A 13,958-nucleotide genomic window follows, 5' to 3' on the forward strand; every position below is an offset into this window, starting at 1 on the left:
CAAGACAGATATCAGTTTAGTTCAATTAATGGGCCTGACCCACTTACACAGCGACTGCCCGCACCCGTCATTGGTCGTTGCAGATCGGTGAAAATTTTCATCGTTGAAAATCCAGCGGCGACCAGAATAAGGTGTGACTCTTTGGGCGACTACTCACGACCGTATAGACTTCACCCCGCGACATATTGCCAGGGTGTTGCCTGTTTGGTCATGAGTCGTCTCCTAGTCACCCAAACAGCCGTAGGCAAAGAACATGTTGAAAAGTCACGTGAGTGGGGCAGGCCCATTAGAGTTACAGCATTGAAACAGGCCCTTCGGCCCAACTTGCCCACACTGGCCAACATGCCCCATCTACACCAGTCCCACCTGCCTGCTTTTGGTCCATATCCCTCCTAACCTGTCCTATCCATGTACCTGTCTAACTGTTTCTTAAACGTTGGGATAGTCCCAGCCTCAACTACCTCCTCTAACAGCTTTTTTCCGAATACACCCACCACCCTTAGTGTGAAATAGTTACCACTCCGATTCCTATTAAATCTTTTCCCCTTCACCTTGAACCTTTGTCCTCTGGTCCTCGATTCCCCTACTCTGGGTAAAAGACTCTGTGCATCTACCCAATCTATTCCTCTCATGATTTTATACACCTCTATAAGATCTCCCCTCATCCTCCTGCGCTCCATGGAATAGAGACCCAGCCTACTCAACCTCTCCCTATAGCTCACACCCTCTAGTCCTGGCAATATCCTCGTAAATCTTCTCTGAACCCTTTTAAGCTTGACAATATCTTTCCTATAACACGGTGCCCAGATTCTATGTTATCCCACTGTTTCATCCACTCCCTACTCAAAAAGGACAATTTACCGGGTCCCATTAATCTACACAAACCCACACGCCTTTGGGTTGTGGGGGGAAACTGGAGCACCCGGTGAAAACCCACGTGGTCACATGGAGAACGTGCAAACTCCACACAGGCAGCAGCCAAGGTCAGGATTGAACACGGATCTCTGGCGCTATGAACCAGCAATTCTCCCAGATATTATCCTATAGTCACAGAGCCATACAGCATGGAATCAGGCCCTTTGCCCATCTTGCCCTTGCCAATAAAGGTGCTTCTGCCTGCATTTGGCCTATATCCCTCTAAATCTGTCCTATACATGTCCCTGAGATGGACACAAAAAGCTGGAGTAACTCAGCGGGACAGGCAGCATCTCTGAGACAAGGAATAGGTGACGTTTTGTGTCGAGACCCTTCTTCAGACTGAGAGTCAGGGAAGAGGGAAACAAGAGATACAGACAGTGATGTAGAGAGATATAGGACAAATGAATGGAAGATATGCAAAACAGCAATGATGATAATGGAAAGAGGCCATTGTGGTCTTGGTGTAAACAAATTACAGACAATGAGTCTCAGCAAGATGACTTTGAAACTAGTAGAATGTCTTGGATGGGGAGGGACAGAGAGGGGATGCAAGGATTACGTAGTTAGAGAAATCAATATCCATTCCTTTTATCATTTTGCATATCTTTCATTCATTAATTCTGCATCTCTCTATTTCGCCATCCATATCTCTCGTTTACCTATCCCCTGACTCTCAGTCTGAAGAAAGGTCTCGACCCGAAACGTCACCCATTCCTCGAAAGTTGCTGCCTGTTCCGCTGAGTTACTCTAGCTATTTGTGTCTATCTTTGGTTTAAGACCGTAAGGAATACGAGTAGGATTAGGCCATTTGGCCCATCACGTCTACTCCGTCAATCATTCATGGGTTGATCTATCTCTCCCTCCGAACCCCATCCTCCTGCCTTCTCCCCAGAACCTCTGACACTTAAACCATCATCTGCAGTTCCTTCCTGCATGCTATCCACGAAACTGTCTAATAGCCAATTCCTAAACGTTGGTGTGTTGTTCTCTCTCTCTCTCTCTCCTCTCTCTCTCTCTCTCTCTCTCTCTCTCTCTCTCTCTCTCTCTCTCTCTCTCTCTCTCTCTCTCTCTCTCTCTCTCTCTCTCTCTCTCTCTCTCTCTCTCTCTCTCTCTCTCTCTCTCTCTCAAGATGAGAGACCTGAGGAATGAGAATGTGAACCCCTTCTTGGGCTTCTTGTGTGACCGTGGAGTGTTGGCCATCGCGACGGAACACTGCTCCAGGGGAAGTCTACACGACCTACTCCGCAATGATGACGTCAAGCTGGACTGGATGTTCAAGTCTTCCCTTCTGTTGGATCTGATCAAGGTGATTGATGCCTGGCTTGAGAGTTACTGGTTAGTTTAGAGATACCTCCATATCCACATTCTTCAAAGTCAAAGTCACTTTTATTGGTCACATACACCCGAAGGTGCAGTGAAATGAATTTGCCAGCAGCGATACACTTAAAAAGAACACACAATACACAATATAATTTAACACAAACATCCAGTACAACATTCTTCACTGTGGTGGAAGGCAACAAAGTTCAGCCGATCCTCCTCCCTTGTTCACCCGTGGTCGGGGCCATGAATCCTCCGTAGTCGCCGCTACAGACGGCTCGATGTACAGGCCTTCTCGTCGGGATGATCTAAGCTCCCACGTCGGGACAGTCAAACACACTCCACGGTTTGGGGATCCCATATCAGCACTTTCCTACCGGAGACCGTGTCTTCAGGGTGTTATGTGTAACTCTGCACCGTCTTTATTCACTACGTGCATCAGTTCAAGGAGATCTTGTTCGGTTTAGTTTAGTTTAGAGATACACACAGTGCGGACACAGGCCCTTAGCCCCACCTTCAGTCCGCTCTGACCAGCGATCACCCCTGCACACGGTGCTACCCTACACACACTAGGGACTATCTACGGAGGCCCTAGAAACCTACAAACCCGCACGTCTTGGGAATGTTGCCTTGTTTGACCCGCCCCGGTTTCTCTTGGAAATCCCTGTCCTGACCGTCAGTGACCAGGACCTCAACCAGAATCAGAAAACTGACAGTTAGACAACAGACAACAGACAATAGACAATAGGTGCAGGAGGAGGCCATTCGGCCCTTCGAGCCAGCACCGCCATTCAATGTGATCATGGCTGATCATCCACTATCAGTACCCCGTTCCTGCCTTCTCCCCATATCCTCTGACTCCGCTATCTTTAAGAGCCCTATCTAGCTCTCTCTTGAAATCATCCAGAGAACCGGCCTCCACCGCCCTTTGAAGCAGGGAATTCCACAAACTCACCACTCTCTGTGGGGAAAAAGTGTTTCCTCGTCTCCGTTCTAAATGGCCTTACCCCTTATTCTTACACTGTGTGTGGCCCCTGGTTCTGGACTCCCCCAACATGGGGAACACGTTTCCTGCATGTTGGTTTGTCATTGGTTTATTATTGCCAGCTGCACCGGGATACAGAAAGGAAAGATTGTTTGACGAGCCAGCCAGCCCAAAGCTTCAATGTTTAACGTCTCTCTGCCAGGGGATGAAGTACCTTCACCATCGAGACTTCCCGCATGGCCGGCTGAAATCCCGCAACTGCGTGGTAGACGGGCGCTTCGTGCTGAAGGTGGTGGACTACGGCTACATCGATCTAATGGACGCGCAGAAGGTTCCTCACCAGAATCCAGCACCCGAAGGTACTGTGTACGAACCAAGTGTACAGACCCGCTTGTTCTAACTGTTTACTCTTGGTTAGTTTAGAGATGCAGCACGACAGTCACGGTGGCGCAGCGGTAGAGTTGCTGCCTTACAGCAGAATGCAGCGCCGGAGACCCAGGTTCGATCCCGACTACGGGTAACAATAGACAATAGACGACAGGTGCAGGAGTAGGCCATTCGGCCCTTCGAGCCAGCACCGCCATTCAATGTGATCATGGCTGATCATCCGCAATCAGTACCCCGTTCCTGCCTTCTCCCCATATCCACTGACTCCGCTATCTTTAAGACCCCTATCTAGATCTCTCTTGAAAGAAAAAGTGTTTCCTCGTCTTTGTCCTGAATGACTTACCCCTTATTCTTAAACTGTGGCCCCTGGTTCTGGACTCCCCCAACATCGGGAACATGCTTCCTGCCTCTAGCGTGTCCAAGCCCTTAACAATCTTGCTGTCTGTGTGGAGTCTGTGCGTTCTCCCCGTGATCTGTGTGGGTTTTCTCCGAGATCCTCGGTTTCCTCCAAGCCATTGTAGGTTCATTGGCCCCTGATAAAATGTACAGATTGTCCAGTATAAAGCTGTCCAACTTCCAATGCTGTGACGCTTTACATGTAGATCCAGAGCCGGGAAACAGGCCCTTCGGTGCCAACCAGCAATCATGAGTCATGGAAGCAGAATTAAGCCATTCGGCCCATCAACTTTACACCGCCATTCAACCATGCTGGAGTAGATTAGATGGGCCGAATGGTTATCTTCCCACCAAACCCCATCCTCCTGCCTTCTCCCCATTTATCCCTCTAAACTATTTTCATTCAAAGTACAGAGCATCAAGGCACACCAGGCTACCATCAGAATTCCGGAGCTGTAGACACTACAGATGCTGGTTTACCAAATACAAGACACAAACTGTTGGAGTATCTCAGCAGGTCATGGAGTCGTTCAACGTAGAAACAGGCCCCACCTGCCCACGCCGACATACATGCCCCCACCTACACGTCCCACCTGCCTGAGTCCTGCCCGTATCAGTCCAAACCCAATCCATCATATTATCACTACCCGACACACTGTAGGGACAATTTTACACCTATACCAAGCCAATTAGCCTACAAACCTGTATGTCTTTGGAGTGTGAGAGGAAACCGGAGATCTCAGAGCTGAGCCTCTACAAGGCGCTGGTCAGGCCAGTTTTTGGAGTACTGTGAGCAACTTTGGACCCCACATCAGAGGAAGGATGTGCTGGCTCTGGAGAGGGTCCAGAGGAGGTTTATAAGAATGATCCCGGGAATGAGTGGGTTAACATATGATGAGCGTTTGACGGCACTGGGCCTGCACTCGCTGGAGTTTAGAAGAATGAAGTGGGGAGGGGGGACCTCATTGAAACTTACAGAATAGTGAAAGGCTTGGATATAGTGGATGTGGAGAGGATGTTTCCACTGGTGGGACAGTCTCGGACCAGAGGTCACAGCCTGAGAATTAAAGGGCGCTCTTTTAGAAAGGAGGTGAGGAGGAACTTCTTTAGTCACAGGGTAGTTAATGTGTGGAACTCATTGCCACAGAGGGTTGTGGAGGCCAAGTCAGTGGATATTTTTAAGGCAGAGGTAGACAAGTTCTTGATTAGAACGGGTGTTGAGGGTTATGGGGAGAAGGCAGGAGAATGGGATTAGGAGGCAGAGATCAGCCACGGCTGAGGAGACTCGCTGGGCTGAATGGCCTATTCTACTATAACTAGCAATGTTACAACATTTTGAAATTTAAAAAATCAAGTCTGCAATTTATCCCATCAGATAAAGCATAAAAATAAGTTTAATTTGACACCTAATTCACTTTCATATCTTCAGTATTAAAAACATTATGGCCATTTTCATACTCGGAAATTAGCATCTTGTTCCCTATTGCTTTTCCATTGACTTAACACAAAAGCTGTGATCAAGAACAGTCAAAAGCCCATAACTTTATTAAAATTTAAGAGAACTGAAATAAATTTTTAGTTGTTATAGATTGAAGCATTCGGAAACAAATATTAAACAATCTTACTTGGATGACCTGAAATTAAAGCATATAATTAGTAGCTATTTACAAAATTCAATTACTAGATCTAAACATCTATCCATTTCTTAAGAAAAGATTAACATTTTTAAATAGCCTAGGTGTCCAAAGAACATTCACACAAGAATTCACAATAAAACATGATTTTTAAATCTCATTGACATTAATTTATAGGCCAAATGGAAGGAATTTAGTGTTCAATTGCTGTAAATTAATGGCCATTTAAATCAGCTTGCGAGTGGGTTTTTCTGGATGGTTTGGAACGTTGCTATTGCGGTGGATTTTTACGCAAAATGCTGTCTATCCCTTTAATCCAGAGATCCATGTTCCCGGTGTTGGGGGAGTCCAGAACCGGGGGCCACAGTTTAAGAATAAGGGGTCGGCCATTTAGAACGGAGATGAGGAAAAACCTTTTCACCCAGAGAGTTGTGAGTGTGGAATTCTCTGCCTCAGAGGGCGGTGGAGGCCTGTTCTCTGGATACTTTCAAGAGAAAGTTAGATAGGGCCCTTAAAGGTAGCGGAGTCAGGGGATATGGGGAGAAGGCAGGAACGGGGTACTGATTGTGGATTATCAGCCATGATCACATTGAATGGCGGTGTTGGCTCGAAGGGCCGAATGGCCTACTCCTGCACCTTTGTCTATTTTCTATTGTCTATAGAAACCTGACCCGCTGAATTATTCCAGCAATTTGTGTCTATCTTCAGTATGGAAGGAGCTGCCAGAGGAGGTAGTTGAGGCAGGGACTATCCCATTGTTTAAGAAACAGTTAGACAGGTAAATGGAGAGGACAGGTTTGGAGGGATATGGACCAAATGCAAGGCAGGTGGGGCTAATGTAGCCAGGACATGATGGGCTGTGTGGGCAAGTTGGGCCGAAGGGCCTGTTTCCACACTATGAGTCTAAAATGTGAAAAGAAAGAGATTAGTTAAAACAAATGTAGGTCCCTTGCAGCCAGAAACAGGTGAGTTGATCATGGGGAACAAGGATATGGCACACCAATTGAATAACTACTTTGGTTCCGTCTTCACTAAGGAAGACATAAATAATTTGCCGGAAATAGCAGGGGCCCGCGGGTCAAAGGAGTTGGAGGAATTAAGTGAAATCCAGGTTAGCCGGGAAGTGGTGTTGGGTAAATTGAATGGATTAAAGGCCGATAAATCCCCAGGGCCAGATAGGCTGCATCCCAGAGTACTTAAGGAAGTAGCTCCAGAAATAGTGGATGCATTAGTAATAATCTTTCAAAACTCTTTAGATTATGGAGTAGTTGTGAGGATTGGCAGGTAGCAAATGTAACCCCACTTTTTAAGAATGGAGGGAGAGAGAAAACGGGGAATTACAGACCAGTTAGTCTAACATCGGTAGTGGGGAAACTACTAGAGTCAGTTATTAAAGATGGGATAGCAGCACATTTGGAAAGTGGTGAAATCATTGGACAAAGTCAGCATGGATTTACGAAAAGTAAATCATGTCTGACGAATCTTATAGAATTTTTTGAGGATGTAACTAGTAGCGTGGATAGGGGAGAACCAGTGGATGTGGTGTATCTGGACTTCCAGAAGGCTTTCGACAAGGTCCCACATAAGAGATTAGTATACAAACTTAAAGCACACGGCATTGGGGGTTCAGTATTGATGTGGATAGAGAGCTGGCTGGCAAACAGGAAGCAAAGAGTAGGAGTAAACGGGTCCTTTTCAGAATGGCAGGCAGTGACTAGTGGGGTACCGCAAGGCTCAGTGCTGGGACCCCAGCTATTTACAATATATATTAATGATCTGAATGAGGGAATTGAATGCAATATCTCCAAGTTTGCGGATGACACTAAGCTGAGGGGCAGTGTTAGCTGTGAGGAGGATGCTAGGAGACTGCAGGGTGACTTGGATAGGCTGGGTGAGTGGGCAAATGTTTGGCAGATGCAGTATAATGTGGATAAATGTGAGGTTATCCATTTTGGTGGCAAAAACAGGAAAGCAGACGATTATCTAAATGGTTGCCGACTAGGAAAAGGGGAGATGCAGCGAGACCTGGGTGTCATGGTACACCAGTCATTGAAAGTAGACATGCAGGTGCAGCAGGCAGTGAAGAAAGCGAATGGCATGTTAGCTTTCATAGCAAAAGGATTTGAGTATAGGAGCAGGGAGGTTCTACTACAGTTGTACAGGGTCTTGGTGAGACCACACCTGGAGTATTGCGTACAGTTTTGGCCTCCAAATCTGAGGAAGGACATTATTGCCATAGAGGGAGTGCAGAGAAGGTTCACCAGACTGATTCCTGGGATGTCAAGACTGTCTTATGAAGAAAGACTGGATAAACTTGGTTTATACTCTCTAGAATTTAGGAGATTGAGGGGGGGATCTTATAGAAACTTACAAAATTCTTAAGGGGTTGGACATGCTAGATGCAGGAAGATTGTTCCCGATGTTAGGGAAGTCCAAGACAAGGGGTCACAGCTTAAGGATAAGGGGGAAATCCTTTAAAACCGAGATGAGAAGATCTTTTTTCACACAGAGAGTGGTGAATCTCTGGAACTCTCTGCCACAGAGGGTAGTCGAGAGGCCAGTTCATTGGCTATATTTAAGAGGGAGTTAGATGTGGCCCTTGTGGCTATGGGGGATCAGGGGGTATGGAGAGAAGGCAGGTACGGGATACTGAGTTGGATGATCAGCCATGATCATATTGAATGGCGGTGCAGGCTCGAAGGGCCGAATGGCCTACTCCTGCACTAATTTCTATGTTTCTATGTTTCTATGTAAAACAACAATCTATCTCTTTGTTTTCTCTTCAGAGTTGTTTTGGACGGCTCCTGAGTTTCTGAGGGACCCTGAGCTATCGAGGAAAGCGACAATGAAAGGAGATACGTACAGCTTTGCAATCATCCTGCAGGAGGTCGTAGTTCGAGGGTCACCATACTGTATGCTGGGTCTCAGTCCTGAAGGTTGGTGGCGTCCAGCGTTACTCCATCATAAGGCTATAAGGACATAAGGAATAGGAGTAGAATTAGGCTATTTCGCCCATCACGTCTACTCCGTCATTCAATCATGGCTGATCCTCCTCTCCCTCCTAACCCCATTCTCCTGCCTTCTCCCCATAACTCCTGACACCCGCACTAATCAAGAATCTATCTCTGCCTTAAAAAATATCCACTGATTAGACCTCCACAGCCTTTTGAGGCAAAGAATTCCACAGATTCACCACCCTCTGACTAAAGAAATTTCTACTCATCTTCCTAAAAGAGCGCCCTTTAATTCTGAGGCTATGACCTCTTGTCCTAGACTCTCCCACTGTAAATACTGGCCAAAATAGAGACAAAATAAAGCTGAGGATTCATGCATTTACAAGGCCTGGTGGCCTTTTCTGTGTAAGAAGCCACAGGCTGCTAGCTTGTGCCGGGAAGTCTAAGTCCCAGATCAGTACATCAGATACTGAAGGTCCAAGTATCTTTGCAATTGTTAGTATGTATGAGAATCTTGCAGAGAAACTCCAAGGTGTTGTGGATGGATGAGTTTGATTGGATTGTAAATAATGTAAACAATGTTGCAAGACAGTTACCCTGCTGTTTGTTGATTGGCCAGAGTGTTAAGCCCTGGCAGAATTATTTGTATTCCAGGGTAAATGTTGCATTATTCAGTTAAACTGACTTCCTTCCAGAAGCTTCTGTAAGAAACATTGTTTGGGACTCTTTGTAATTGGTTTGGGGAACTGTCAATAATACTTTGATGTAATTGATATGTATGATTGGTTTGTATGGGGAACCACCCCTATGTAGTTCGGCCCCTCAAGGTTTGTTGACCTATAAAAGGTAGCCCTCATTTGGATCTGTGTCGATTTTGTGGAAGGGCGTTTGGGACAGACTGCGTGACCTTTTTGTAATGCCTGCTTGCACGAGGCTGAAGGGCTTGGCCAGGCAGAGACAAGTATCGAACCAGTAGTGGTTTAGATATCGTATTGGGGATTTGTTGTTCAACCAAAAATAAAGTTTAGTTGTTCCAGTGCTTGACTCGGTGTTTTATCTGAACTAGACTGAGGGGGGTGAGCTTTAGGAGCCTATTTACACCACTAATGGAAACATCCTCTCCACATCCACTCTATCCAGGCCTTTCACCATTCGGTAAGTTTCAATGCGATCTCCCCTCATCCTTCTAAACTCCAGCGAGTACAGGCCCAGTGCCGACAAATGCTCATCATATGTTAACCTACTCATTCCTGGGATCCTGGGAGAAAATCATTTTTCACACAGAGAGTGGTGAATCTCTGGAATTCTCTGCCAAAGAAGGTAGCTGAGGCCAGTTCATTGGCTATATTTAAGAGGGAGTTAGATGTGGTCCTTGTGGCTAAAGGGATCAGGGGGTATGGAGAGAAGGCAGGTACAGGATACTGAGTTGGATGATCAGCCATGATCATATTGAATAATGGTGCAGGCTCGAAGGGCCGAATGGTCTACTCCTGCACCTATTGTCTATGTTTCTATGTTTCTTACCCATCTATATCTCTGTCTCCCACACCCCTGACCCTGAAGAAAGGTCTCGATACAAAACATCACCCATTCCTTCTCTCCAGAGATGCAGCCTGTCCCTTATGAGTTACTCCAGCATTTTGCACCTTTCTTTGGTGTAAACCAGCATCTGCAGTTCCTTCCTACACATCTCTTTGTGTGCTGGTCACAGAGGTGGATCTGCAATCACGTATTTCAATCGCTCCACTCTTTTAAACCTCTACTCTGACAGCAACATTTCTAACTTTCACTTCATTCCCTTTACCCTGTATCTGTACACTGTGGACGGCTCATGTGTAGTCTTTACACAGTCTGTACACTGTGGACGGCTCGATTGTAATCTTGTTACTGACTGCATCGCATCCAACAAGAACCTTTTGCTGCTCCTTGGTACATGGGACAATGATAAACTAAACTAATGATGTTAAAGCTTTATAATTCTTATGTTAGGCCCCATTTTATAGTCTAAATTAGAAACTAGACAATAGACAACAGGTGCAGGAGTAGGCCATTCAGCCCTTCGAGCCAGCACCGCCATTCAATGTGATCATGGCTGATCATCCACAATCAGTATCCCGTACCTGCCTTCTCCCCATATCCCCTGATTCCGCTATCTTTAAGAGCCCTATCTAGCTCTCTCTTGAAAGCATCCAGAGAACCTGACTCCACCGCCCTCTGAGGCTTAGAATTCCACAGACTCACCACTCTCTGTGAGAAAAAGGGCTTCCTTGTCTCCATTCTAAATGGCCTACCCCTTATTCTTAAACTGTGGCCCCTGGTTCTGGACTCCCCAACATCGGGAACATGTTTCCTGCCTCTAGCGTGTCCAAACCCTTAATAATCTTATATGTTTCAATGAAATTCCCTCTCATCCTTCTATACAAGCCCAGCCGCTCCATTCTCTCAGCATATGACAGTCCCGCCATTCCGGGAATTAACCTTGTTAACCTACACTGCACTCCCTCAATAGCAAGAATGTCCTTCCTCAAATGAGGGGACCAAAACTGCACACAATACTCCAGGTGTGGTCTCACTAGGGCTCTGTACAACTGCAGAAGGATCTCTTTGCTTCTATACTCGACTCCTCTTGTTATAAAGGCCAACATGCCATTCGCTTTCTTCACTGCCTGCTGTACCTACATGTTTACTTTCATAGACTGATGAACAAGGACCCCAGATCCCGTTGTACTTCCCCTTTTCCCAACAAGTCATCACTCCACCTGATTCTGCTGCTTTTTTGCACTGACAATTTAATAACAACACTGTCACTGGCCACTTAAACCAGCTGCCCTGGACTATTTATCCCAGTTTTTACTGCATTTTAATGTTGCTGTATTTTACCTGCACGTTTTAACTATTGGTATTGTTTATATCAGGGACTGGATTGTTTTTATTGTTTTTATTTATGTGTGAAATGTTTAAGTTTCATGTGCGATGCTCTGGTATTCCCTGGGAAATGTCTTCTCATTTTGCACTGTTGATCTGTTGCTTTGCAAGATGACACTAAAGATTGATTGATTGATTGATTGATTGATTGATTGATTGATTGATTGCGATATCGCGCGTTGCCGGGCATCACCCGGAGGACAGCGTACGTCAGCGTGTGACAGGGGGCACCACATGATCAGACACCCAGATGTCACCTGAAGATTTTGAACTTTCCAAAATCCAGGGGCGACAAGAGACACCGTGTCACCCCACGTCACCCCACGTCACCCCATGTCACCCCATGTCACCCCATGTCACCCCGTGTCACCCCGTGTCACCCCGCGTCACCCCGTGTCACCCTGTGTCACCCCCGTGTCACACCCCGTGTCACCCCGTGTGGGATCCGTGGCCCTTTAGTCACCCCGTGTCACCCCGTGAGCACCCTGTGTCACCCCGTGTCACATCCGTGTCACCCCGTGTCACCCCGTGTCACCCCGTGTCACATCCGTGTCCCCCGTGTCACCCCATTGTCCCCGTGTCACCCCATGTCACCCCCGTGTCACCCCGTGTCACATCCGTGTCACCCCGTGTCACCCCGTGTCACCCCGTGTCACATCCGTGTCACCCTGTGTCACCCCGTGTCACCCCGTGTCACCCCACGTCACCCTGTGTCACCCTGTGTCACCCTGTGTCACCCCACATCACCCTGTGTCACCCCGTGTCACCCCGTGTCACCCCGTGTCACCCCGTGTCACCCTGTGTCACCCCGTGTCACCCCGTGTCACCCCACGTCACCCTGTGTCACCCTGTGTCACCCACTGTCACCCCACATACCCTGTGTCACCCGTGTCACCCCATGTCACCGTGTCACCCCGTGTCACATCAGTTAACCCGTGTCACATCCGTGTCACCCCGTGTCACCCTGTGTCACCCCGTGTCACACCCCGTGTCACCCTGTGTCACCCTAGTGGGACAGGCCCTTTAGTCGTTCCTTCGTAGGTTCTAGGAGCAGAATTGGACAATTAGGCTCGTGTCTGTTCTGCCAATTAATCATGGCTGATCTACCTTTCCCTCTTAACCCCATTCTCCTGCCTTCTCCCCATAACCCCTAACACTCATACTAATTAAGAGTTTGTGAATGTCTAAAAATATCCATAGACGTGGCCTCCACAGCCGTCTGTGGCAATGAGTTCCACACATTCACCGCCCTCTGACTAAAGAAATTCCTCCTCGTCTTCTTTCTAAAGGAACGTCCTTTTATTCTGAGGCTGTGACCTCTGGTCCTAGACTCTCCCACTAGTGGAAACATCCTCTCCACATCCAGACCTTTCACGATTCAGTACCTTCCAATCAGGTCTCCCCTGATCTTTCTAAACTCCAGCAGGTTCAGGCCCAGAGCCAACAAACGCTCAACATATGTTAACCTTATCACCGCCGGAAACACAACCCATTGACGTGGCCTCCACAGCCGCCAGTGGCAATGAGTTCCACACATTCACCGCCCTCTGGCTGAACAAATGTACTTGTCGTTTTGTCCTCAGAGATAATAAAGAAAGTGAAGAAGCCTCCGCCGATGTGTCGGCCCACGGTCTCCCCGGACCAGGCACCGCTGGAGTGTATTCAACTCATGAAACAGTGTTGGAGCGAGCTGCCGGACAGGAGGCCCACTTTCAATGAGATCTTCGATCGAGTGAGTAGACGGAGGGGGTGGGGGGCAGCAGTAGAGGTGCTGCCTCACTGCATCACAGACCTGACTACAGGTGCTGCCTGATGCTGAGACTCAAATCTCTCGCAGGCCCAATGAATTTTATTGCAACAACACTGAGTGATTTTACATTTCTTGTCGGGCGAGTTACTCCTTCGTTTTGCCAGAGACCCGGGTTTGATCCTGACTGCGGGTGCTGGCTATGTGGAGTTTGCACGTTCTCCACTTGGGTTTTCTCTGGGTGCTCCGGTTTCTTCCCACACTCCAAATATGTACAGGTTTGAGGGTTAATTGCCTTCTGTAAATTGTAAATAGTCCCTAGTGTGTAGGACACTGCTAGTGTACGGGTGATTGCTGGTCGGCATGGAATCAGTGGGCTGAACAGGGAGAATGTACAAACTTCACACACAGACAGCACCTGAGGTCAGGATGAAACCTGGGTCTCTGTCGCTACCAGCTGTGTTACTCATTGGAGCGGGTAACATCCATGGAGGCAAGTTCTTCACGCTATGGGTGCCTGGAACACGCTGATAGGGGGAGTGGTGGAAGGAGATACAATAGTAATATTTAGGAGGTACGTCGGCGTATACATGAACAGACATGGAATTAAGAGACTTGGGCCAAGCACAGACAAACATGCAGTTACAGTTGTGGATAGCATTGGCAAAATGGGCTGAAGAGCCTGTTCCTGT

General features: G+C 47.3%; 1 protein-coding gene across 1 annotated transcript in view; it reads left to right on the top strand.

Moving 5' to 3' along the window:
- The window catches only part of gucy2f (guanylate cyclase 2F, retinal), an 82,463-nt gene that overhangs the window by 41,207 nt on the left and 27,298 nt on the right, over positions 1-13,958 (top strand). Inside the window, exons 8-11 of the mRNA XM_055664819.1 lie at positions 2,048-2,224; positions 3,426-3,582; positions 8,427-8,576; positions 13,103-13,251. Coding sequence (XP_055520794.1) covers positions 2,048-2,224; positions 3,426-3,582; positions 8,427-8,576; positions 13,103-13,251 — 633 coding nt within the window. The remainder of the gene's footprint in view (positions 1-2,047; positions 2,225-3,425; positions 3,583-8,426; positions 8,577-13,102; positions 13,252-13,958) is intronic.

The sequence above is a fragment of the Leucoraja erinacea genome, chromosome 45, assembly GCF_028641065.1.
Source record: "Leucoraja erinacea ecotype New England chromosome 45, Leri_hhj_1, whole genome shotgun sequence".
In the NCBI taxonomy this organism is placed as follows: Eukaryota; Metazoa; Chordata; class Chondrichthyes; order Rajiformes; family Rajidae; genus Leucoraja; species Leucoraja erinaceus.